Here is a 23047-nt window from a genome sequence, read left to right as displayed (position 1 = left end):
CTGTCCTGCTGTGCTGTGGATTGTCCTGGTCTTCAATTAGTCTAGTAGGTGGGGAGGGGGTGGGTCTTCCTGGGCTGGATGACAACTACAGACACGGCTAGAAGCCCAGGGTACAGATGAAGCTGTTTCTTCTACCATGAAGGGGAAAGAGCCATCCTATTGAAAGCGGTGGGACTGAAGTGCTTAAATGCCTTTTTGCATGAATCCCTTGGAAAAAAATATTCTTTGCCACTCAAACTTGATGCGTCAGGTCCTGGGTCTGGGTCAATGACCATTCATTGCTAGCATCAGATGTCAGCGATGAAAGGATGTTGTTTCTATCGAGAGCAGATCTGTGCTCTGAGACACAAGTTTCAGCTCTGCCTGATCACAAGTGTCACAACTGCATGTTAAATAGGGTAGATTAATGCATAGGTTAATACAAAGCAACATGTCATCAAATTGAGTAAAGCAAAACTTGGCAAGTCTCTATGGAACAAGATTGACAGTTTATTTTTTCTTGAAAGGGAAAGCAGCATAGGTGCAGATATATTATTGTTGGCCATGTACAAATACTGACTACTTTGTATCACTTGACATGCAGCACTTACAGTCTCAGATAGGTGGCCACACAGTCCTTTTGAACTGTATGCAATGCAATGCAATGCATGTACTTAAAAGCCATTTTATATTCTGAATAGTGAGCCTCAGCGTACCCTCTATATTTTACTTTATTAAAATATTTATTACTGTCTGGCTTGTCTATTAACCTGAATTTTATTTATTTATTTATTTGAAGGATCATGGTCCCTGTTTGGTTTTATGTGAAATTTTTCAAGGATCTTCCTGGAAAAAAAAAAAATCAAATATGAAAATCATTGATTCATTGGAATGAAGTCTTTGCAACCATCATGTCCAGCAGGTCTCAATTTCCTGAGACTTCACGTGGGTTTCTGCAGCTGTCACAAAAGAAATGCTGATATCTTGGCTGTGAGGGTGCAATTAGAAGGTGCAATGGTCCCAGGGGAAGGTGAATCAGTGACAGAGAACAACTGGCACATGGATGTTTTGTACCCAGGGCACAATCCAAACCTCAAAATAGCATTTCAACATCTGCAAGCAGAAGGCAATGTGTTAGACTCCCCAAGTCAGGGCCTGTGTCAGAATTTTTTTACTCTTATTTTACTGACTGGGGCCATATGTTAGAAGAGAAGAAGTGTGGGAACAGAAGGGAGGTGACCCTGCTCTGTCAGGAATATGCACCCTGTGGGGGCAGGTGTAGTCTCCCTGAGGTAAGGCTTTATAAAGCAGCCATTAGCCTGGCTCTACAGCTTCTAACCAGGAAGCCAGATGGTGCGAGGGAGCAGTGAAGGTGAGGTAGGTAGGGTGACCACCTGTCCCTAATTGGGAAGGGCAATCCCAAAATGGGAACATCAAGTCCTGGCCTCAAGTTGCATGTTTCCAGGGCAGGATTTGTCCCAGATTCCCAGTATTTTGCAGGGATCTGGGTTTTCCATTCACTGTAGGAACAGCAGGTGTCCCCTTGCAGGCTGGCAAGAGGCTGCATGGAGTGAGATGCAGGGGGTACCACATGCATCTGAACGTACACATATGCCCGTGGCTGGGAATACAGCCCCAGGCACCCCCTCCCTGCCCAGCAGCAGTGGTGGTGGTGGCAGCAGCAGCATGGAGTTGTGCTCCTTGATGCTGCCAAGTGGGTAGGGGGCACCTCACCATGGGGGTCCAGCCAGTGCGGGGCTCCTGGGGGGGCAGCAGGGTAGGGAGCCCTGAGCCTCAAGTGGGCATCCTTCCCCCTGTCCCCCTGCCCCCACTCCATGGGCTCTGCTTGGTTCTGCTCTGTCTGTGCCAAGAGGGGGGTGGGGGGGAAACGGTCATGTGTCCTGCCTTCCAATTTGGAAAAGACCTAGAGGTCCTAGACCTAGAGGTAGGGAGGCAGCATTTTGCTCTGCTGGGGACTGGATGGCTCCTCCCTCCAGATGGATGGAAGTTTCAAAAGCACAGTGGGGGTCCAACTTTATTCTCACTGCAGCCAGTGAAAAACCTCAGCCTTTATTTCTATCAAACTGAATGCTAAAATAGCTGCCATTTGTGATGGCTGCAATATAATGAAGTTACACCTAGACAGTTTGCCCCTCTGCTCTAAGTGACTTAAGGTGGATGAAGATGGACAAGCACCCACAGGCATAGCTCTGTTTTGTCTCAGAGTATCACTAGGTCCATGTGCAGGAGTGAAGTGTTGTGAGAGCGCAGAGCCCACGAAAGCCAGTGGGAGGTCTCCCATTGACTAACAGGTGTGGGTCAGATGCTGAAATTGCTGCTATGAGAGAACCCGAAGAGGAAATCAGAGAAAAGGGAACCACCTGTTGCAGCTCTTTCTTCCTCTGAAAGTCACAGTTGTCCAAACTGGATTGGTTTCTTTTGTTACACACTGTCCGGGTGATGTCAACATTGAGCATGTACTTCAGCCCTCGAACAATCTAGAGAAAGTAATTTCCTGGTTAGTTAACAGTAGGGAGGAGAGATGGGTCATATGGAAGAGAAAGCTGTGGAACAGACTGGGCATAGATGACACCAACACCACAGTGTGTTTTAGGTGGGCCAAAAAAAGTTTATTGGGAAAGTGCACTCTCACTCAGTGAGAGCTTGGGTTACTGATTTGTGTAGCAGCAGCACCTAGAGGCCTTAATGAAGGTTAGAGCTATACATTATGGCAAGTGCTGTACAAACTAACCCAAAAGCCCTGGCCCCCAAAGAGCTTAAAGCAATTAAAAGTAACTGCTTAGAAGAAAAATGTAATCATTGCACTGGTCTCCCTGGGGACTGGGATGAAGTCAGACTTCTTTAAACCAGGCTGTATTACCCAGGGGTTAGAGAACACCACCTTAATCCTAAAGAGTCTTTTTACCCATTCAGTGTACTAATCCCAGCTCTGAGACAATACTTTTCAGTTCCTTGCCCAGCAGGAAATCTTTTGTTAAAGAGTCAAATGATTCCAACTGCTGATGTGACTGGCAGAGTTCACTGGTGCACATCTCTTGCATTTATTAAGGGGCTGAATTCCTCACGGGAGTAAGTCAGTGTAGGTACAGTGGCTTCAGTAGAGCCATCCTGGTTTCCACCTACTGGGGAAAGACTAAGATTATGACAGCTTGCATGGGCAAGAGAAGAGAATTTATTCTTGCTGAATCAGGACTGTTTAGTATCCGACTTGCATAGGTGTGACAAATTAGGCTGTCCTTACCTGGACAAGGGCTTTGGTTATACGAGACTCTCTGAAGAGGAAGAAGTCATTTGAGCCATTGTTATATCGATAAACACCAAACCGAGCTGCCTTGCGAACTCCAGGGTCTTTGGTGTCTATGGGGACTGGAAAGCCTGGTCTTGTGGTTGACGGAGGCTTTTGCAGGTGGAGAACTGTAATGACACAGGCACACCCTGTTACCCACACTGCATAGGGGCAGAGACTAACCTATATTTCAAGGTGACGGCTGCTCAAAAAGGCAACCCCTGGCCTAGAAGAAGCTTATCTTGAATGTTGTGCAGCTGCTGTCCTGTGAGCATGTCCCTTTACAGAGGACTTGGGGTCACTGCTAAAAATATTTCTCTATGATTGGAAGCAAAAGGTTCAGTGTTACTATGAAATGTGGCTCCAAGAAGTTGCCCCCTGCCCCCCACCCACCCTAGTGTCTTTGAGCCAATTTCTCCCTTTGAGACTGGGGAGAAAAGAGAGCAAAAAGTATCATCCTTCCCTCATGAGTCTTCTCACATTGCCTTTGGTGGAGCCTGTCTCCCACTCTATGCATCCTATATGACAATACCCACCCAGAGTGTAGCCAGGTAGTGCAAGACAGAGTTCCTGGCCTGCAATGCCCACAAAGGAAGCAACACCTCCATTTGATAGATGGGGAGCTGAAACAGAGGCAAATCAAGTGACTTGCTAAAGGCTACACAGGGAGTCTGGCAGAGCTGGGAGCAGGATGCAGATCCTCTAAGCCCCACACTACACAAGCCCATGCTTCTGCCTAGACCACCTTGGGCTGTATCCACCATCCTGTCTCCCTGCCCATTTTGTCTCCCTGTATGAATATTTGTGGTTTGCTATCTTGTTTCGTAACCCTACTCATGCTGGTACATGGTGAGGGATGCAGGAGGCAGGGACAGCACCACACAACCATGACTTGCAGTCTTGCAGGGAAGAGATGCTTGGGTTGGCATGCTGCACCACAGCCTGCTCACACAAGAGCTGTGAGCTAGAGCCATAGTGGCAATGGCTGAGAAGTGTGTGGGAGGGAGGGAGGGTGACTCCAATCCCTTTTCCCCGTTCCTGCTCTTTCCTGTTGCCCCATCCCCTGCATTAATCTGGGACAAAGGACCCTACAGGTTGAGGTACAGAGGAGTAACTTAAACACTCAGCAGGCCACAGTGCTACTTCAGAGGGAAACCAACAGCACTGGATAAGGCAAAGAATGAACAGAAATGTGTTTTCAGATCAACTTAGTTGGAGAGGTCTGTTTGGACAGGATGTTTTTAAACCAGACCCTCTAGGTCACTTTAAATCTATGTCACTCACTAGTTGGGGTGAGGGGACAGCATGGTCATAGGACATTCCACCCCTGCTGCACAGCTCATTCCTGAAAAGACACTGCTACCCCAGAGGCATATAGGTGAAACAGCATCCTGACCTGAGGTCTTGCAAGCATCTCAAACACCCTCTACTGTGCAAAGAGGATGGAAATAACCTCAGTGCTAGGAAGCCTGATCCAGCAATGTGGGCTGGATCCTAGGGATTTCCTCTTCAGGATATGGTTGAGCCAAGAATTGAGAGAGCCTCTGCAACCTCCCTTCCCTGGGAGTTGCCTTTGGCCCTGGCTTCAGTGATGCTCTGTTCCACCTGGTCTAGTTTGCATGTTTCCTTTGTGTATAGGCACTGGAAGTAACAGGCTGAAAGGGGGCACTAAATGCGCATCTCCATTTTGACCATAACCTTAGTAATTATTACCAGAGCACATGTGTCAGTGCTGGTGTACCTGGAGAGCTGCTTTGGGTAATTAGAGCAAAACCTTGCCCAGAAGGAGAATTCATGAGACTGTTAGCTTCAGAAAGTGACATATTCAAGCTACAACTTTCTGTCTTGGAGGGGCAACATTGCAGCTGTTGTCAGAAAAGTGTCTAAACTAACTCCAATCTGATGAACTATCCCATTCCAATTTGTATCTCTACACCCCAAACACTGAGATGCCCAATGACTCTGGTATCCCTGTAAATTCAATGAGATCATTCTGGTGGCTTATGAATTTGAAGGCATTTTGAATGCATACCCACGCATCATTCAAAGTGGACAGAAATATGGATGCAAGCAACTGTTGTACAAAATAAACTTCTGCCCAGAGTCCTTTCTGCCTGGTGTCATTTCTCCACCTGGATTATTTCTACTGCAGGATGAAAAAAAATGCAACACCTGTCAATTGTTTTCTAACACACCTAGGAAAATACACCTGAGACAGGAATTTCCAGAATAGATGGCTATTGTGAACCAGGGAAAGAAATGAAAGTGGCAGGTCTCTCAATTAGCATTAATTGTTATAATGCCGTTGCTTAAAGGCAGTGGTTCTCAATCGTTTTAGATTCAGGGCTCCCTTCCACACCTTTTTTTGGATTTGTCAGCACCCCAGTTGAGGACCACTCTTACACTGCCTCAGCTTACCTCAGTGGTTCTCAATTGGGGTGATGCTGCTGCTGCAGTGCAGGGTAGAAAGGCCCTGCATGCCTTATGTACAGGCAGATTAGACTAAGGCAGGCAGAAGCACCTACTCTTGCTGCAGCCTTTCTGGTCTGGTCCCCCCCACTCATATTCTGAGTGATAACAGAGGCAGTCTAGGCAGTTTCACCAGGCTGCTGCAGTGGTGGCACTCATGTCTCAGTACTCCTGAAAGGGTCTCACGGGACCCTAGTTGAGAACCCCTGGCTTATGACGAAGCACACCATCCAGGAAGCTGCCCTTTTAATTTTCCTTCTCCCTGAGAGCCTGTGCCAATATACTGTAGAATATAAAAAAGTCTTTATATTTCTTCCAACACATTTTTCACACCTAACTCTCACCCCTAGCACCAAACCACAGAGCACAAGAAGTGTTATTAAAACAGTTTACAGCAAGAAAACAATTAGAACGTGTTGCTCAGAAGCACATGACAGTGTACACGGAAATGATCATCAACTAATTAAAACACATCTCGCTGACAATGCTAGGGAACAGTGAAATTCTCCTTTGGGCTTGGCCGTGCAGATTCTCTTCCAATATCCTGCACACTCATGTTGCCTGCACAGACCTACTTTGCTCAGGGATCCTGGCACCACAAGGTCCTTTGACTGCAGCTACAGTGGCTCAGCCCCTGAGATCTGGCCAAGGGAGGATGAGTGGGGAGTTGGGGTAGAAATCTCAAGGGAGCAACTAGTGCTAGAAGACAGAAGTATCTTATGTGGTTAATTCTCTGGTGAAATATAGGGCCCCATGGCCAGACCCAAGGAGGCTTTAGAGACCCAAATTCCCTTGAAGCCCAAAGCTGCAATCCTGAAACCCCCTTCTCAGCCATCTCCTATTGCTGGTGGCATCTAAACTCTACAGTCATCTAAGTTTTGGCCCTAGAAGCTCCCCAGGGATTTAAAAGTCTGCTTCTGGATATGTCCAGAAGTGCCTCAGAGGTGCTCAGCACTAAGCTTATGCTTCGGTCTGACTGGGATCTGGAAACCAGGCATTCCTCTGTCTGAGCCCTTATCAGGCTTGGCTTGCTGAGTGGTGGCTGAGTCCTGACAGGACTGGGCTCTGCGCAAAATGCAGTTAGGCAGTTGGTTTCTCTTAAACGCAGCTGGCAAGAGGTATTGCCTTCATCTCGCTCCTCCCCTTGTGGTTAGAGTGCTCACACAGTCCCATTTTCTCCACTTAGCCGGACAGGGTTTGATCCCACAGGGTACTTCCATGAGATACCCTGACTACCAGGTTACTAGCTTGTCCAGGTGGGGGCAGTGTCTACCCCTCCCCAGCTGTTGATGCTGGGCAACAAAGACCTCAATAACTGCAGGGCCAGAGACCACATGTAGAATAAGATGTGTGAGACTAGTCTTGCATCTACTCACCTGGCACACCCAGCTTCATGGGCTGGTCAGTCATTTTCATTACAGAAAAACAGGTCGGGGGGTGGCCCTCACAGGCCATCTAATTCAACCCTTAGCTCAAGGTAGGATCATCCCTGCCTGAGTCATGGCAGCCAAGTGTCCATCTAACCAGATCTTTAAAAACTTCTGAGGATGGAGATTCCACCGCCTCTCTAGGTAGCCTGTTCCAAAGCTTTACTACCCTCAGAGTGAAAAAGCTTTTCCTAATCTTCAAACTGAATTTCCCTTGTTGCAGTATAAGATCATTACTTTTTGGCCATGCCAGCACAGAGAATAATCTTTCTCCACCTTTATAACCACACTGCAGCTGGCAGGAGGGAATGGAGAGAAGCATCAGCAGCGTGGATGCAGTTCCCAGGTGCCCAGTCTCAGGGTAGGCAGAGGAAACCCCCCTTACTGCTGATGCACCACTGAAGCCACCCAGCCTGCACTGGACTGGAGCTGGGTTGTTCTGGTTTGCAGCTTATACCTGGTCTAACCACCAAAACATCCTCCTCCCTTTCAAAGATCAAGGCGGCAGGGCCCTGTCTGGGGCAGCACTGGAAAGGTGGTTAGCACTACCCATTGGTTACAGGAATTAGCTGTTTTCTGAGAAATTATTTATCAGCTTCTTGCTAAACCAGGCTCCCAGACCTCGATCTGATCTGTAATGGCAGCAGGTGCCCCATCTGCTGCAATGACATGCAAAGTTCTGCATGGAAAATCTGACCATGTTGCTGGCTGATGTAGACATCAGCCCTCCTGTCAGGTGGCAGGGACGTGATGTTCTCTTTCTTCCATCTGCAACAGGGACCCTTTGTGGCTTAACGATCTCTGACACCTATTGAGTCACAGCTCTCACAACAGTGAGGAAACAGCTCTCTGTTCAGGGGAGGTATCAGATGAAGAACATGTGAAGGACTTTGGCTGAGCTGCATTTAAAGGGGAGGCCAGTATCAGGAGGAGTCTCTGAGCAGGGACTCTAGTTGCTAATGGCTCAGACAGGATAGGACACATGATAGATGTAGAGGTGACCTTTTGGAAAAAAAAAAAAAAAAAAGGCCTATGGAGAAAGCAGAGCATATCCTAATTTTAAAGAGGCTTTGACTAAAATCCTGCTGTGCCCATGATGCTGGGCAAGCAGGCCAGTTCTGATCTGGGAAAGTGACAGGAGCAGTCAGAGCTGGAAATACCCATGGCCGCAGCGTGGGCTGAGCTATTTCTAGAGGCATAGACACCAGTTCTGGGACATCTCTCAGAAAACCAGAGGTGGTCTCTTGATGCTTGCTACACAAGGCACACGGCAGGAGTGGGGCCACTGGCAGAGTGCCACAGGGATGGGCATGTTGTCCTGTAATAATGGAAGGGTTTCCACCCGCTTCATTCTAGTGAATCAGAACCCAGGAGGACAGACTTCTGAGACAAATACAGTGTGATGATTCTGGTAGGCACATACTCCAGCATAAGATGAAACCACTCAGATCCTAAAGTATGTGCAGTGTAGCAGCCAGAGCTGTTCTTTCCCTCCCATCTCACTGCCTCTCTGGCCAGCTCAGTTTTAACCTGATATGGATGCTGGCTCTCCACTGCCTTGTGCCATCACACAGACCTATTCCCTGCATGTGCTCTGGGCTGTGTGAGGCTGCAGATAACCTGGCTCCTGCAACCAACTGGGAAGTAATTCCATTGTTGCTAAAAGTGAAGTGAGAGGAAGACCAGCCGCAGGTGAGAGTGCTCAGTGGTTAGGGTACCAGGCTGAGAGTCAGGAGAGCTGGGTTCGTGTCCCCTCTTGTGCCCAGGGGATATTCAGGCCAGCACATGGGGTTAGTCACTCTGTGACTCTGCTTGCCCACAGGAGGAGGAATTTCCCTTCTTCCCTGGGGTGTTGCAACATCAAAGGTCTTGAGGGACAGTGCATATTCTGCAACAACAAAGGGGCCTAGGAGGTGAGATGGGCTTGTGTTGCAGCTCATCAGAATTTAGCTCAGCAGCAGCAGCAGCAGCCTCCCATCGGTACATGGCTGGGCTCTTTCTGTTGAGCCCTGCTGCTCCCATCTCCCTGCTATAGGGCACCATCACCAGCATTTCACAGAAGGCTCACATCTTGTATGTCTGGCCAAAGAGCAGCCCCAGCCTCGCCACTCTTGGGCTGGTTCTAGTCAGGCCATACGTGGGACTGCTATCAGAGACACAAGACACTGTCTGGAGTTAGCAACTGGTTGGAGGTTCCAGACATGGCTTTTATCCTAACCATCCCTGAACAGAAGAACAAACCATACCCACAGATCACAGAGCTAGAAGGAACATTGAAAGTCATGTGGTCCAACCCTCCTGCATAAAGGCAGGTTGTGCTGTTCCTAACTCATTGCTGTCAAATGCTTATGCAGCCTCCTCTTTAAAACCTCTGGTAACCTAGATGCCACAACTCCCCTGGGCAGTTGATTCTCCTACCTCTCTGCTCTAACAGTGAGGAAGTGTTTTCCTAATACCTAATCTGAATTTACTTTGCTGCAGTTTGAAGCCATTGCTTCATGTCCTGCCTTTTGTGGCAAAGGAGAACAGTTGCTCTCCCTCTTCCTTGTGGCAATCTTTCAAGTATTTGAAAACTCCTATCATGTCTGCCTTTAATCTCTTTTTCTCCAAGCAAAATATGCCTGGTTCCCTCAGCCTCTCCTCACATGGCTGCATTGCAGTGCCTTTATTATTTTTGTCATGTGGTCATGTCACTCAGGGCATAGCTGGAGGCTGAGGGCAAATGAGGCACAGGGATCCCCAAAGCCCAGGCTCCACCACTTCACAAGTGGGTACCCTGACATTTCTGCCAGGCCAGGAAGTCTGCATTTCAATTTCTACCTGCTGAAGATGCCAGTTTCCCCAGGGGTAGAAGCATGGCATAAGAATACAGATGTAGGCTCTCACCCCCTGCTCCAAGAAGGCCTGTTAAAGGACTGGGGTGGCAATCCAGCCAGGTGCTAAAGTGAGAAGCCAAGAGCTCTTGAGCTTCCACACTTCTTCTGCTAGCCATACCATATAGCCACTTGTTACGAAACAAGAGATCTGTGCACTTGCAGAGCTGAGCTCACAGGGCCTGGAAGGCAGCAGGCAAACAGGGTGCAGGTATCTTTGCAGGGTCTGAGCTGCCCAGAGGGTGCTCTGAGTTCTGCTCATGGCCCCTGAGAAACACAGAATAAGAGTGCAGCTATTTTCAGCTACCTCCCTCACAACCAGGCTCAGGCACAATATAAGCCCACACACTTCCTGGCAGCTATTAGGGAACCAATTTGAGGCTCTGGCACAAAGTCAGGCCCTTGGATCCCAACACCTTGGACTTGGAGCCTGATAAAATTAAGATCCAGATAGTACAGCCAGGCCTAGGCTGTACTTTGTGGCAGGGGAGGGCTGGAAGATGAAAGACGGTCAAGGGTGTTTATACCCAAAAGCTTGCAGAGAACTTTTCCAACTATTTAGTTGATCTAATAAAAGATACCATATTTACCCAAAGAACTTTGTCTTCCTGTAACTTTACTGAGCATCACTCATGCACTGGTGATGGCAACAGAGATACTAGAACACGTGCCTATTCAATCTGTTCCTCCAGAGGGAAGTGCTGATCAGAGGCAGCTTTATTGTAGTTTTTTTTCCCTAAGAGGCTCACTTTCAGAATCCCTTCCTAACTTCAAGGAATAAGACTTATCTAGTGAATTTGTAAAGGCTGGAAGCCTTTACGTACAGGTTAGATAGGCACGTGGTTGGGATGGTTCAAACAGGGCTGATACTGCCTGGAGCAGGAGGTTGCTAGATGACCTCCTACCAACATGTCTAGCTTTGCTATTCTACAATTCTAATTTTTATTTAGTTGCTTAACAAGAAACTGTGTTCTTTGCAGGCATTCTTCAACCCCAAAAGGAAACCACAGCCAAAACAGAGAGCTATCGGTTAATCTAAAGCGAGTTCCCCCAAACCCTCAGTGACGCCATTTGCATTTTCTATGCATTTATTGCTAAGAATAAAACCTTCAGACAAAACACCCTCCTTTGAAGTTACCACTCCAAAGTATTAAGGCCAGCCATAATCAGGAGTTTCCTTGCTTAGACAAGTGAGAAATAAGCCCAGACAATGCTTCATTAACACCTGCTAATCACTCAGGTGGCAATCTGTACTTAGCAATCACATTGTTACACATTACCTTTCGATTTAACAAGCAAGGTCAGGCAGAACTTAGTCTCTGACAAATAAACTGAAGCCACAAGTAGACTTTAACATTCTTACAGTTTCCCCAGACAACACTGTTTTCTAGAGGGAGAGAAATTGTTTTAATCAGCTCTAGATACATACGCCCATATAATTCACTTCCACTCAGACCATAGCTGTAAGAGGCCAGAGTTTAAAAAATGAAAGATGGGGTGTGCAGAGGATATTTGCACACCCCTCACATCTTTTCATGCTTACAAAAAAACAGCATAGGTTTAAGCTTCAAAATAGACTAAGGTGATTTTCTGATCTTACCATGACTGGACAAGGTGAAGTCCCACAGAGATAAGTAACAACAGAAAGCAAAGCCCCAGGACCAGTTCATTGCTGCCTCCACCACTTTAGCAAGGGAGTGAAGAGCTCTTCAGTCAGAGAAGTTGCTTTTCACCCCAGACTCAGGATGAGCTGTCAGTTCAAGAGCTCCCATTGGCTGAGGGAGGTAGAAACACCCAGAGAACAAAAAACCCACAGCTCTTATCCACTTTATCTCCCGTTGATGACTTGATGCTACAAATGCCAACTGTAAAAAACTTTTTCTGACAGATCAGTAGGGTTGCTTCACCAGGGGCAGGACGAGCTGATGCTCTGCATTGACTGGCACCAATATGCACTGGGTTTTCTGGAACGTCACAGGTGTGTTTGCCAAGAAAGCAGCTCTTCTAAAGCAGAAGATGTGAAGCTAGTGCAAAATTAACCACACTGCTCAGTTAAGACCAGATCTTACAGGAAAACAATTTGCTTTGGAAAAACACTGATGGGACAGTATAGCTGGACCTCCCCCTAAGAGGGGAGCAGAAAAGCTTAACTCCTAATAAATCAGTGTTTAATCCTTCAGGGGGGTATTTGGCATGGTCAAGATGGGCTATTTTCCCAAGGGAGAAGTCAAAGCAAGACGCAGGTAGTTCATGGTTCTCAGAGGAACCCACCCTTCATGCCAGATCCCTTAATGAAAGCCTGGAAAAGGAAAATTGTGAAGTGTTAGGAGTGGGGTGGGAGGATGGAGGACCTGACCTGGTGTCTTCTCAGGGACCCTTCATGGTGCTGAGATAGCAGTGGGAGGCCTTTAAGTTTAGCAGTGACAGTTAGGATGTATCCATGTCTGGAAAGGATGTCTGCTATGTTCAAAGGAGGAGGCTTGGAGTAATGGGAAGATGGTTATCTTAGCTTTTATTGCTAGGATATTGCCATTATGGTTCTGTTCCTTATCTCAAAACTCAGTGTGCAAGGTAGCTCCCATCCTGAGAGGCAGCTCATGCTGGGGCCTACTCACAAATGATGACTTGCAGTATTTGGAAATTTGACAGCATTGTCAAATGCCACAGTTTGATCACAAACCATATGATGTTGGCATTTTCCTTAAATCCCCAGCTGCTGGAGTCAGGTGATTAATGACAGTCTTAGCTTGCATTAAAAAAAATAAAGAAATTAAATGTCTAAACCTTGTGGTCATGGAGGAAAACCTAAAATTATGAATACTGCAAAACAGTTATTATTTTGAAAACAAATGCTCTGTAGATCCATCCCATGATTTTGTAGAACCGGACACATGATTTTTGGATATGTCAGTTTGGGAACCCTGCCCAATCTGAGTGCATTCATAACCAATGAATTATTGAGTGATTGGGACAAGCTCATCGGTTTGTGTTTCCTCCAGAGTGATGTTTTCCTTAGTGCCCAGGTCAAAGTACTGGGTATAGTAGGCTGGGCATTAGTGACACACAATCAGCTGCAGGAAAATTGCAATCTTAACAGTTTCCCCTTGAGCAAAGACAAGTACAATGCTGGATAGAAAACCCTCCAACCATAAATGGTGTAAAGAAATAGTGATTCACACTGCTACCAGGCCCAGGAACTCAAATACTGTGAACCAAACTCCCCCAAATCATAGAAAACATCTCTCAAATGTCAGGCCGCCTGCACCCACCCCCAGCCCATCTGTGGCTATTTCAGCAACACCATCTCTCCCATGTTTTCACAGTGTGTGCAGGGTGATGGGAGAGGGGGAGGGCAGAAGTTGAACCCTGGGGCAGGAGCTTTCTTCTGCTGGCCGCTCAATAGAGCAGACAACCTTTATCATATCAAGCCTTTTATTTCTAAACCAGCAACTATGGGCCTCAGTAGCCACACTCTCATCTACCATTCCCACCATTCTCCAGCATCCTATCCTCTCAGCTAGGGGACAGACATTCATAGATTTCATAGACATTAAAGCTGGAAGGGACCTCCCAAGATCAACAGGTCCAGCCCAATGTTCTCTCCATGAGCACGTCGCTTTGGTCTGTGAGCGCGCTGCTTCAGCCCATTCCTAAATATACTCACATACAAATGTGCACATATATATATATGCATAATGTATACTTGGCCAAGAGGATCTCAGGAAATCGGTTTCAATTCACTGACATTCTGTCCTGAATCATACTGTGCTGTGATTAATCTGCCAACCTGCCCTCTCTCATCTATTAGGTGCAGGTAACTTTTGCCCAATTCTGATCTCTCCATGCTTCAGTGCTTCTGCTTGTCATTTGTAGGAACCAGGAAGGATTCTGCCCCCCTCCTTCCCCCATGGATGTTTTAGTGGTTTATGAGGGTTTCCTTTTCCCCCTTCCCTTCCATTCTTCTTCCTTCTGAAGTATCAGAGATTAACCACAGATAGAAATGGGAGTTTTAACTGTAGCAGCTACATGCACTTTACAGCATCTCAGGTATCTGGCTGGAGCAACGTATTCTTCCACTAAGGGTTAAACCAACCATTAATTTGGGGTTAGGAACAATTTTTTCCCCCAAGTCAAGCTGGCAAAGTCTTGTGGGGGTTATCTTCCTATGTAGCACAGGGACTTCCTGGGGTCATATGAGCATATGTTAACCTAATAACTTGTCTGCCGATACACAGGCAGGATTAGTTGTGTCCTTGCCTACCCTGGGTTTTACCTGCAGCACACCAAATGGTATGTTTGCTTCTGTTTTCATAAAGTGTTCTGTGGTTATGATGTGTGAGGGGTTAGAGTAGCTCACTGGAAGGGGCTGGGGAGCAGAGCAGTTCCCTGGAGCTGGCAGAGCCCGCATGGTACCCAGCTCTGCCCCAGCCCTGCCCCCGCCTCATCTTGGGGAACAAGGAGGCACATAGCACTGGGCTCGGGGCAAAGCTCGCTGGAGCAGAGAAGAGAGGAGCTTACCACTGGTAAGTATCCCGTGCTGGCCGTGGTGCCTCCGCCACACTCCAAATCAAATCACTGTCCTCTGAATCAGCCGAATCTAAATCTGAAGCAAATACTTACCACTTGGCACAGGCCTAATAACTACATTGTTCCTAATTTAGGAAGTGCCTTACAGATTCCTCTGTGGTGTAGGGTGAGTTGAACCATGTAGGCCTGACTGTTCTCAGGTTTTTTACCCTGCTGTTAGGAAGCCACTACAAGTGCCCTGGGGTTAAGAACCTGGGAGAGAAATGAGGAACTGAGTCCTCTGCATTACTGATTGCATAATAAATGCTCAGCTTATGTAAAACTGGATTTCAGAGAGTTCAAGAGTGGAAGGGCCAAAGTGAAGCAACTAACTATGCCACTGTTTCAGGGAAAGGAGCCTGGTCATTAGAACAGCTTATGTGATCTCCTGCATGCAGCCCTTTGATCAGCAGCACGCAGATATCCTGTATCAAAACTAAATGCTTTAGTTAGGCCAGAGATTTCAGTCTTAAACAAAACAAAACAAAACAAAACACCAAAAAAACCCTGGCTGCTATGGGCAGTGAGCAGGAGAAACCAGCCAGCTCCTCACACTGGAGGCCTCTGCATTGGTATGGAGGTGGTTAAGTGAGAGGTCAGTCACATCCCCAGGATGAAGAGGAAGGTAAAACCCTTACATTTTCTGCCTGTCTGACTGGTGAGGACTGGAGCTGGGGGGAAGTGGATCCTTCAGCTTATTGATAGTTCAAAAAGAAATACCACCCCAGCTTGATTTGAAAATAAACACAAGTACATATATGTTGGGGGTCAATGGAAACATTTTCTTTCAATATTGAGCCTTTGACATTTTAAAAAATGTTTCTAAAGCTTTAAATGTGTGTTCTAATTCAATGTATTGGGAATGTTTACACACAAAGTCATTTCAAACCAACCAAACAAAGGGTTTGGCTTTGAAAATGTTAAGACTTGCCTCTTCAAATATCCAGAAACTTTATTTTTTTCTAAAATGAAAATTTTTGCACAATGGGCACGCATTTATAAAGCTGGACACTTTCTAGTTTTTACCAAAAAAAAAAAAAAAATGGCCCTGCCCTGCTCACCACAGGTCTTCACCAGTAGGTGGGGCTGTAGGGGCCAAAGTAAAGCAAGTAACTATGCAGCTATTTCACAGAAAGGAGCCTGGAAGTAATCGGTACATAATTACATGCAGTTGTAATAACAGTGGCTCCCAGTCCCCTAGGTCCGGAGCATCCTGGCCTGAAACCCAGCAGCAGACTGGACTTCAAGCATGTGAGGAAGCCTACTGACTTCAGTGGGACTATTTCTGTCCTTGCAAATTGGCATGTGTGTAAGTGCTACAGCTGGATCAAAACCAGGCTGCACCTTTCAAGACTGAGCTCAATATGATTGGGGAAAGGAAAGAAGAAGGCCCCAACCCTCCGCGACTCTGGGCAGGGGTGAACCAGCTACAGCAGTCCTGGGGAGGGGACGTTCGTGGAGGTCTGTGGGTGCTGGAGTCTGGCCATAGCCTGTAACTTGCAGACTGGCAGCTTAGGTGTGTGGGGTCCTCTGGGCCAGTAACTCCAAAGTGCTGACTAGCTTCCTACGGAGCCTGAACCCATCTGGCTAATCTCTCAATTTCTCCCCGCTGTGGAGCTGCCAATAGGCCACTGGAGGGAGCTAGAAGGTCACTCACCACAGCAGACTTGAGTGGACAGGTTTGACAGCGAAGGGGGTACTTTGTGATGCTGTGAGCTTGGCTGTGCTTCCTGAAACTCAGTGCTGAGTGACTTGCCTGTGTGGGCTTTGCCTTGAGCCACGTCTTCTGGGCATTATCCTGACCCCCATCACTGTGCTGTCTGTTCACCTACATTGCCACATCAATTGCAGTTTCAAATGGGATGGAGGTTTCACAGTTTTATTCCCCTGATGTGGCTAGCTGTACAGAGCAGGCACTGCCCCCTGCTCTGCACTCCCCAAGGGGCTGGTGCAAGGGGCAGGCTACACAATCCTGGTTCTTGTGCCATCAGAGCCCCAAGGAACAATGGAGCAGGGGTGGGGTGGAGAAAGCTGGTACCCATCTTCTCCTATGGCATCTCACCAAATTGCACAGTATTTAATGCAGCAGAGTCTTGATGGAGCCTGTGTGTGTATCTGCAAAAGCTGATTTATGCCCTGGTCACAGCCCCTTTCCTGTTTGACACAACACATGCTGATTTACATTGAATCCAATACTTACTCTGCTTAATGACCCCTTGAGTACTATGCTGATTAAGTTTCTCCAATGCTTCCTTCCCAGGGAAACAATAATGGACTTGTTAGTGAGTGGTAGTGTTAATTTTGCTTGGTCGTAGTATGTGTGTGAAGTGGGGTAGGGAGGACCATACCTTCTTTCTCCTTTGTTAAATATTTGGCTTCTATGCAGTTACTTGAGGAAAGATGGGCTGGGGACTGGGAGCAAGGGGAAGGTTGGGGTGGAGGAATATGCTTTGGAATCAGCACATCTAAGTTTAGTTTCTTGCTCTGGATAGTAAATAACATGGGGATGGGGGGAACAAGCAGGGAAGCCCAAGTTGCTGACTTAGAGGAGGTGCTGGAATGGCACCCTCCAGAAGTCTTTGCTTTGGCAAGGACACCATGGTGCCCAGTGGTAGGAACTGGGCAGGCTCAGCCCTACACCAAGTAGCACATCTAGGGTGGGTAAGTGGGGTACCAGGGGCGGCCCCTGGGGAGCCTGCACTATGGAGCTGCTGCAGCTGTCATGTGGCAAGCCTGTCCCTGACTCATAGCAGCTCGAGCCCATGCTGCCATAGCAGCAGTAGTAGCACAGGGGTAGGCAACCCCTGGCATGTTTGCCAGAGCATGGCACGTGAACACATTCTGCTTAGCATGTGCACCTCAGGGCAGATCCTTGTTGTGGCGGTGCAGCCCAGACCCCTTGCCTGCCATCCGCTTCAAGGCATGTGTGCACCTGCTGCTGGCAACAAGCCAGGCTGGGGCTCTGTGGACCCTGGTGCAGCTGCTTGCAGCCTCCCCAACACCTGCTGTGGGCAGCTTGGGCTCCATGGCAGGAAGGGGACTGGGGCTGGACTGCCACAACAAGGATCAGGCCCCTTGCAGCTCCCTTGCCACATGCCTCTGGCATGTCAACATCTTACAAGTCAAGGTTGTGAGTGTTTTTGGCACTCTTCCCAAAAATGTTGCAGACCCTTGCAGCTGCAACAGCTACCAGAGTACAGAGAGCTGGGGTTGTGTTGAATAGTATTCAGCTGCCCAGCTCTCCAGCAGTTGGCATAATATCCACCTCCACCTGCTTTGCCAAAGAAGCTTGCTGATCCTCTCTGGCTTTGGACCAGCCTCCCTGTGAGACCTCATTCAAGCCACGCAGGCCCAGAACCCACTGGGGGGGAGGTGGTGAAATGCCTTTAAAAGCTTGACTCAGTTTCCCCATGCATGTCTCAGTGTCCCGGACGTGAAACAGCAGCGACATGTCTCATCCCTCGTTCTGTGTCTGTCTTATCTAATTCAATGGTGAGCTTTTTATAGCAGGTAGTGTCCCTGATGCCATGAAGGCACAGCAAACCCTGCTTTCTGAGGGGGGCTGGGAAGACTCCAGTTATAGTATTACTGTGACCCTTTTTTGCCCAAGCTGTTAATTGGCAGTTCTTGCTCAGGTTCTTGCTGATTGATGCCTTGTTTCTGTCAGGAGTAGAAACTGAAGCTGGAGTCAGCTGTCTCATATACACCTTGTTTGCTTATAGAAAGAACATACAAAGAGCCCATTTCTGTGACCAAGAGAAGAACCTGACAACAGGAGACACATTCTCTGCTCGCAGCTCCAAACCTCTTTCAGTCAGCACTCTGCACAGAAAAGCCTCTTAGCTTTCCACTGCTTCTCTGTCCTCTTTTCTGTTGCTTTTCTTTCACGTTTCTCTTATGCACACACAGATTGCATCTACATGTTTATTAATGGGCCATAGTTACTGCACATTAAGTTTAGTACTTGCATAAACAAGTACTAAATCAATGTGCAGTAACTTGCGCTACTGCGCAGTAGTGCCGGTGCATGGGTTTTTACAGAAGCTAACTGCCCAGTAGTGTATCAGCATGGGTTTTGCCTGGCCTGCTGGTGTTATTAGGCTACAGTGCAGTTAGTGTCTCATGTAGCTGCAGTCAACTGCAGTTGAGCCCTGGAAAGCCCTTAGGCCTCAATGGCCTAGGCATTGTACAGCCTTGCAACCCTGGGGGTCTGGTTCTCCGTTGTTCCAGCTGTAACTTATCAAAGTGGCATTTATTTGCTCCTTCATTTATCCTGACTGGGAAGCAGCCCCCAGGCTGCAAAAAGTTGGTGAGGAGGGATGACTGCTCAGACCCAGTGTGACAATACTACCAGTGCGTTGGGGTGCAGTTGGAGCTGCACGTTTCTCCACCAGGTTTCTTGCAACTCTTACTGGTTCAATTGGCAGTAAGAAGCATGAACCTGAAGCTGAAATTTGGGCCTTGGCTTTCAAAGGAAATGGTGAGCTTTTTCACATTTCCATCTCAATCAGGAATGCACCACACAAGCATATTGTGTCTGACCTATGCGGACCCAATTGGTAAGGCCAATTTGAAACGGGGAGCCAGGCCCTTGTCTCATTTCAGTCCCTGCAATGCTTATTATTGCTAATTTGGCCCAGTTTAGCTAGAAATATTAGGTGCTAAAACCAATTCAAAACACTTCCTTTGACTAAATGCAGAGCAGACAGTGTGTGTCATGAAGTGAATGGCGCTCCGTACTGTCACACTCTGTGATAGGAGCAGAAATCCCAAATAGGAGATGGTGCTTCCCAGGCTGAATATGAACTGAAAAAGAAAGGTGAAGAGATTATTTACACCAGGACAAACACTGCATCTGGTGTATGCAAACAGCTCTCCCTGACCTCCTCTTAATCACACTTGCGAGCCTCCTGCATTAGACGAGATTAAACAGAGGTGAATTGCTTGCCCCGTGGAAAGACTGTCTTGTTTGTTTTCCTGCAGATGATGGATATTTATTGTGAGCTGCACGAGACCAGAGCTGACTCCCCATCTTGCAAGGCAGTGTGAGAGGCTCTGCTCTCTGCATGTATTGGTACGTATTATTAGCTGCTGGGAGTCACAGCAGCAACTGATATTTTACACACACACACACACACACACACACACACACACTCTCTCTCTCTCTCTCTCTCTCTCTCTCTCTCTCTCTCTGCAGGACTGAATCTGAGGCTGCAATTATTTTAATCTTTTCTGTTGAAGAAGCAAAACATACACTACATTAAGTCTCAATTGTCTTGCATTTTGCATGCAGGTAGTTTTCCAGCTTAAACTTTTTTGCTCTGAATGTCTGACTCAGATTCTCTGCTCACATAAATCAACACAGCTCCCTTCTCAGCTGGTGGTATAAATCCAGGATAACACCCCTTGGTACCAGTGGAGCTCCTCCAGATTTATGCCTAGAGTAAGCAAGACCGGGATTGAGACCTGCATACACAATCAACTCCTTTTGTCATTTGGATTTCTGGATGTCCCTATTGCATTAATGGAACAATGGGGACTACAAGAATAATACTTTTCATTAACAGTTGCATGTGTTTGGCACCAGGAAGCAGCTAGAAAATACTGTGCTCTTTAAAAAGTTTTAATTATGACACATTTACCAGTGTCAAGTTTGGGTTTTTCATCTTTTTTTTTTTCTTAACAAAATTTCCAGGCCTTTCTGTGGTCCCTGGGGTAGCTTCTTTCAATGGGTATCTGTGCAATGGGGTGTGTTTGCATACCAATTTTAATTTAGCAGTTGCAGTTTTAGCTGGTGGGAGATGTATTCATTTAAAACACTGGTTGCCAATCTTTTTTTTTGCTGTGACCCTAAATTGGCCACCAACAGGACCTCCCAACCTGGTGCCACGGGGGCTGCTGAGAGTGGAGTGTGGCAGTGGCTTGGGGGTTGGGGAGCTGCCATTGCAAGTTGTGTCCTGCTGTGTGCTCCTTTGTGTGCGGCGAGCCCGCTGCTCCTGGGCCACGCACGTGAGTGTGCATGTACGTGTGTGTGTGGGCCCTTCGCAACCCTACTGAGGACCCCCTGCGACCCTGATTTGGGTTGCGCACCAAAGTTGGGAACCAATGATTTAAAACGTGCATCTATTAAGCATAGGGCTTAGAGTGGCTGTGTTTGCCTTCTCTATACATCAGAAGGGGACACGGTAGGCTGCTATCTCCTTGTGAGGACAGGGGCCTTGATAACACTTCGGGGGACACCCATATACTATATTGTTTTGCTTATAACTCAACCTTTCCCCCTACCTCCAAAGAACCACAACAATTATACATGGCTTTTGAGCAGAGTCTTCCTATAACCGAGGCACCAGTAGACATGACTTGTTTTATGTGGCATATTTGGGGCAGTAAAAATGGCAAGTCAGAAATGTTTTTGGTGCAGTTTAGATTTTAATATCTTTAATGCCTTTACTCCTTGGGGTCATTTCCTTGATTATTTATTTTTTCCCTGGGGGTTTCTTATCTGCAGTTACTGACATATTTTGGGGGAAAAGCTGTTCTTCTTAAAAAATGAGTGTGAAAAGGTGAGGTTGACTGAAACAGTGTGTCATTCTGTGCTGAGGAGAAAGAAGGTTTTTTTTCTCTCCAGCACAGGAAGAAGAACAGTTTCTTCCTGATTTCTCTCAGGAGTGCCACAGCAGCTGTACTGCACCACACAAGGCAAATCCTTTGGCTTGGTCTTCATGGCTAGGGACAGACATTCAAAAGGCCAGAGCCTGAAATTATTCAATCTTTGCAGGTTAGTCTAACCTGCCTAGGGTGAACTGGTTTGTAACTGGACAAACATGCTCTCTGGACTGAGGCAATGCAGGCACATGCCTGGAGCTGGGGGGTGCTAGAGCTGGCCCTCGCCTGCAAGGAAGCTGCACTGGGGGGCTTGGCCAGTCTGGGCTGAACTGGCCAGAGAGGGGTTTAATTCCCCCCTCTCTATCCCGCTGGCAGGAACCTGAGTGGGGTCTGCTGAGTGCTCCCCACTCACTGCTGTAGCAGAGGGGAACCATGGCCCCTGAGGCAGAGGTGGGGAGGGAGGAGACTTAGTCTCCCCTCTACCCCCACTGGCAGCCACATCTGCCTGCCCTCCCTGATGTGCTCCCTGCCCGGAATAGGCCCCCTGCTATCCTCTCCTTTGGACAATGGAGCATGGCAGCACTGCAGGGGGCTTGCAGGGCTGTGGCCCGTTCGGGACCCTGGTGCTGCTACGCACAGCCCACTGCAGTTGTGCTGGCCCCGCAGTGCCCCTGTGAGCAAGGGGCTCGTACTCCCCCACATTATGACAGGGGCTGCTGCCTCCAGCAAGGGCCCTGTCCCACCCCACTTCAGCTGCAGGGAGGGGGCATGGCCAGGCAGGGCCCCCAGTTGGGGGGGCGGGGGGCAGGGAGCGTGGTGGCGAGGGCGGGCAGACCTGGCTGCTAGCAGGGGTAAAGGGGAGACTAACTTTCCTCCCTGCTCCCTCTTCCTCAGGGGCCATGGTGCCCCACTGCTGCAGCAGCAACAGGGGAGTGCCTGGCAGACCCTGCTGGTGGGATAGAGAGGGGGGAATTAAACCCCTTCCTCACCAGACCCCCACCCCTGCCTGTCCCTGCTCTGGCTGGAGCAGAGAGCCCCGCCCAGCCCAAAGAGCATGCAGGGGTGCTGGGGGACTCTGATTTAACCTAAACCAGCAAGGGGTCTGGGACAGATGTTGCATAAACTGGTTTGGCCAAATCAGTTAAGTCTGATACTACATTCAGCCAGGTTTATCTCAAACTGGTTTCAGCCATTTTGACATTTGTTTATGTTCCCTGAATGCCTGTTCTGTTACAGGTTTAAACCAGTTTCTGATCACTTAAACTGGTTTATGTGCAATGTCTGTCCCTAGCCCATTGGGTTAAAGTGTGTGGGGCTCTTTTAACCTCTAGAGACTTAACACAACCTCAGAATGGAGACACAACATGGGTAGTTTTTACATCCATGTAGCTATGTTGAGGTCAACCTTATGCTACCCACTTAAAAGACCCCGGTACCTTTTAGTTGTGAGGTGGTGGTCCCAGCCTGTGTGCACATATGTAGGGAGAGTGGGGCCTCTGAGCATTTTCCCATTCTGTCTCTGTCCCTTTCTGTGCAGTTCCAGGATGCAGAAATTCATTCACTCCTGACCCTTTTAATATATTTGCATCTACAGTTCCACTAGTCCCCAAACCAGAATGTAAATGTATAATAATGTCCCAAGAATCAGTTTGCATCTGCCTCCAGAAGTTGTGTTGAAGAGCAAATATATCTATTTTTGAGATATTATTCAAAGGGAAATATGTTACCAAGATGCTCTTCTTGCTTGTGTAGTCACATCTAGGTTTGCTGGTTCCTAGAATGTAAAATCAAGGCAGAATAAGTAAGACATCAGTATGTGT

The 23047-nt window shown here is 47.7% G+C and overlaps 1 protein-coding gene and 1 long non-coding RNA gene across 4 annotated transcripts; one reads left to right on the top strand and one right to left on the bottom strand.

Moving 5' to 3' along the window:
* Positions 1-9: 9 nt before the first annotated feature.
* Positions 10-11783, bottom strand: CST7 (cystatin F). Of its 3 annotated transcripts, none has more exons than XM_006027951.2 (4): positions 11656-11783; positions 3242-3414; positions 2361-2477; positions 10-1092 (listed from the first exon to the last, which is right to left on the bottom strand). In XM_006027951.2, exons 1-4 carry the CDS (start codon positions 11723-11725, stop codon positions 1015-1017), a joined length of 438 nt encoding a protein of 145 aa, XP_006028013.1. In that variant the 5' UTR covers positions 11726-11783; the 3' UTR covers positions 10-1014. The 3 variants fall into 3 exon arrangements, with proteins under 3 accessions (XP_006028013.1, XP_014377438.1, XP_014377437.1); XM_014521952.2 differs by having other exon boundaries at positions 10-382; XM_014521951.2 differs by lacking the exon at positions 10-1092 and having other exon boundaries at positions 1099-2477.
* A 6264-nt stretch (positions 11784-18047) lies between these two features.
* LOC102384047 lies at positions 18048-19877 on the top strand. Its single transcript, XR_324360.1, has 3 exons — positions 18048-18113; positions 19605-19695; positions 19819-19877. It is a non-coding gene; the product is annotated as an uncharacterized LOC102384047 (long non-coding RNA).
* Positions 19878-23047: the final 3170 nt, after the last annotated feature.

This window comes from Alligator sinensis, unplaced genomic scaffold, assembly GCF_000455745.1.
Source record: "Alligator sinensis unplaced genomic scaffold, ASM45574v1 scaffold239_2, whole genome shotgun sequence".
NCBI classification, from domain to species: domain Eukaryota; kingdom Metazoa; phylum Chordata; order Crocodylia; family Alligatoridae; genus Alligator; species Alligator sinensis.
The sequence above is the reverse complement of the archived record's forward strand: the minus strand, read 5'-3'. Positions and strand labels throughout refer to the sequence as shown.

Bases quoted from the DNA above. Each gene is read 5' to 3' on its own strand.
- CST7 (XM_014521951.2), bottom strand. From the start codon at position 11,725: ATGAACTGGTCCTGGGGCTTTGCTTTCTGTTGTTACTTATCTCTGTGG. The intron at 3,415-11,655 runs GTAAGATCAGAA...GTGTCATTACAG, and splicing joins CTTCACCTTGTCCAGTCATG to TTCTCCACCTGCAAAAGCCT. The intron at 2,478-3,241 runs GTAAGGACAGCC...TACTTTCTCTAG, and splicing joins TAACCAAAGCCCTTGTCCAG to ATTGTTCGAGGGCTGAAGTA.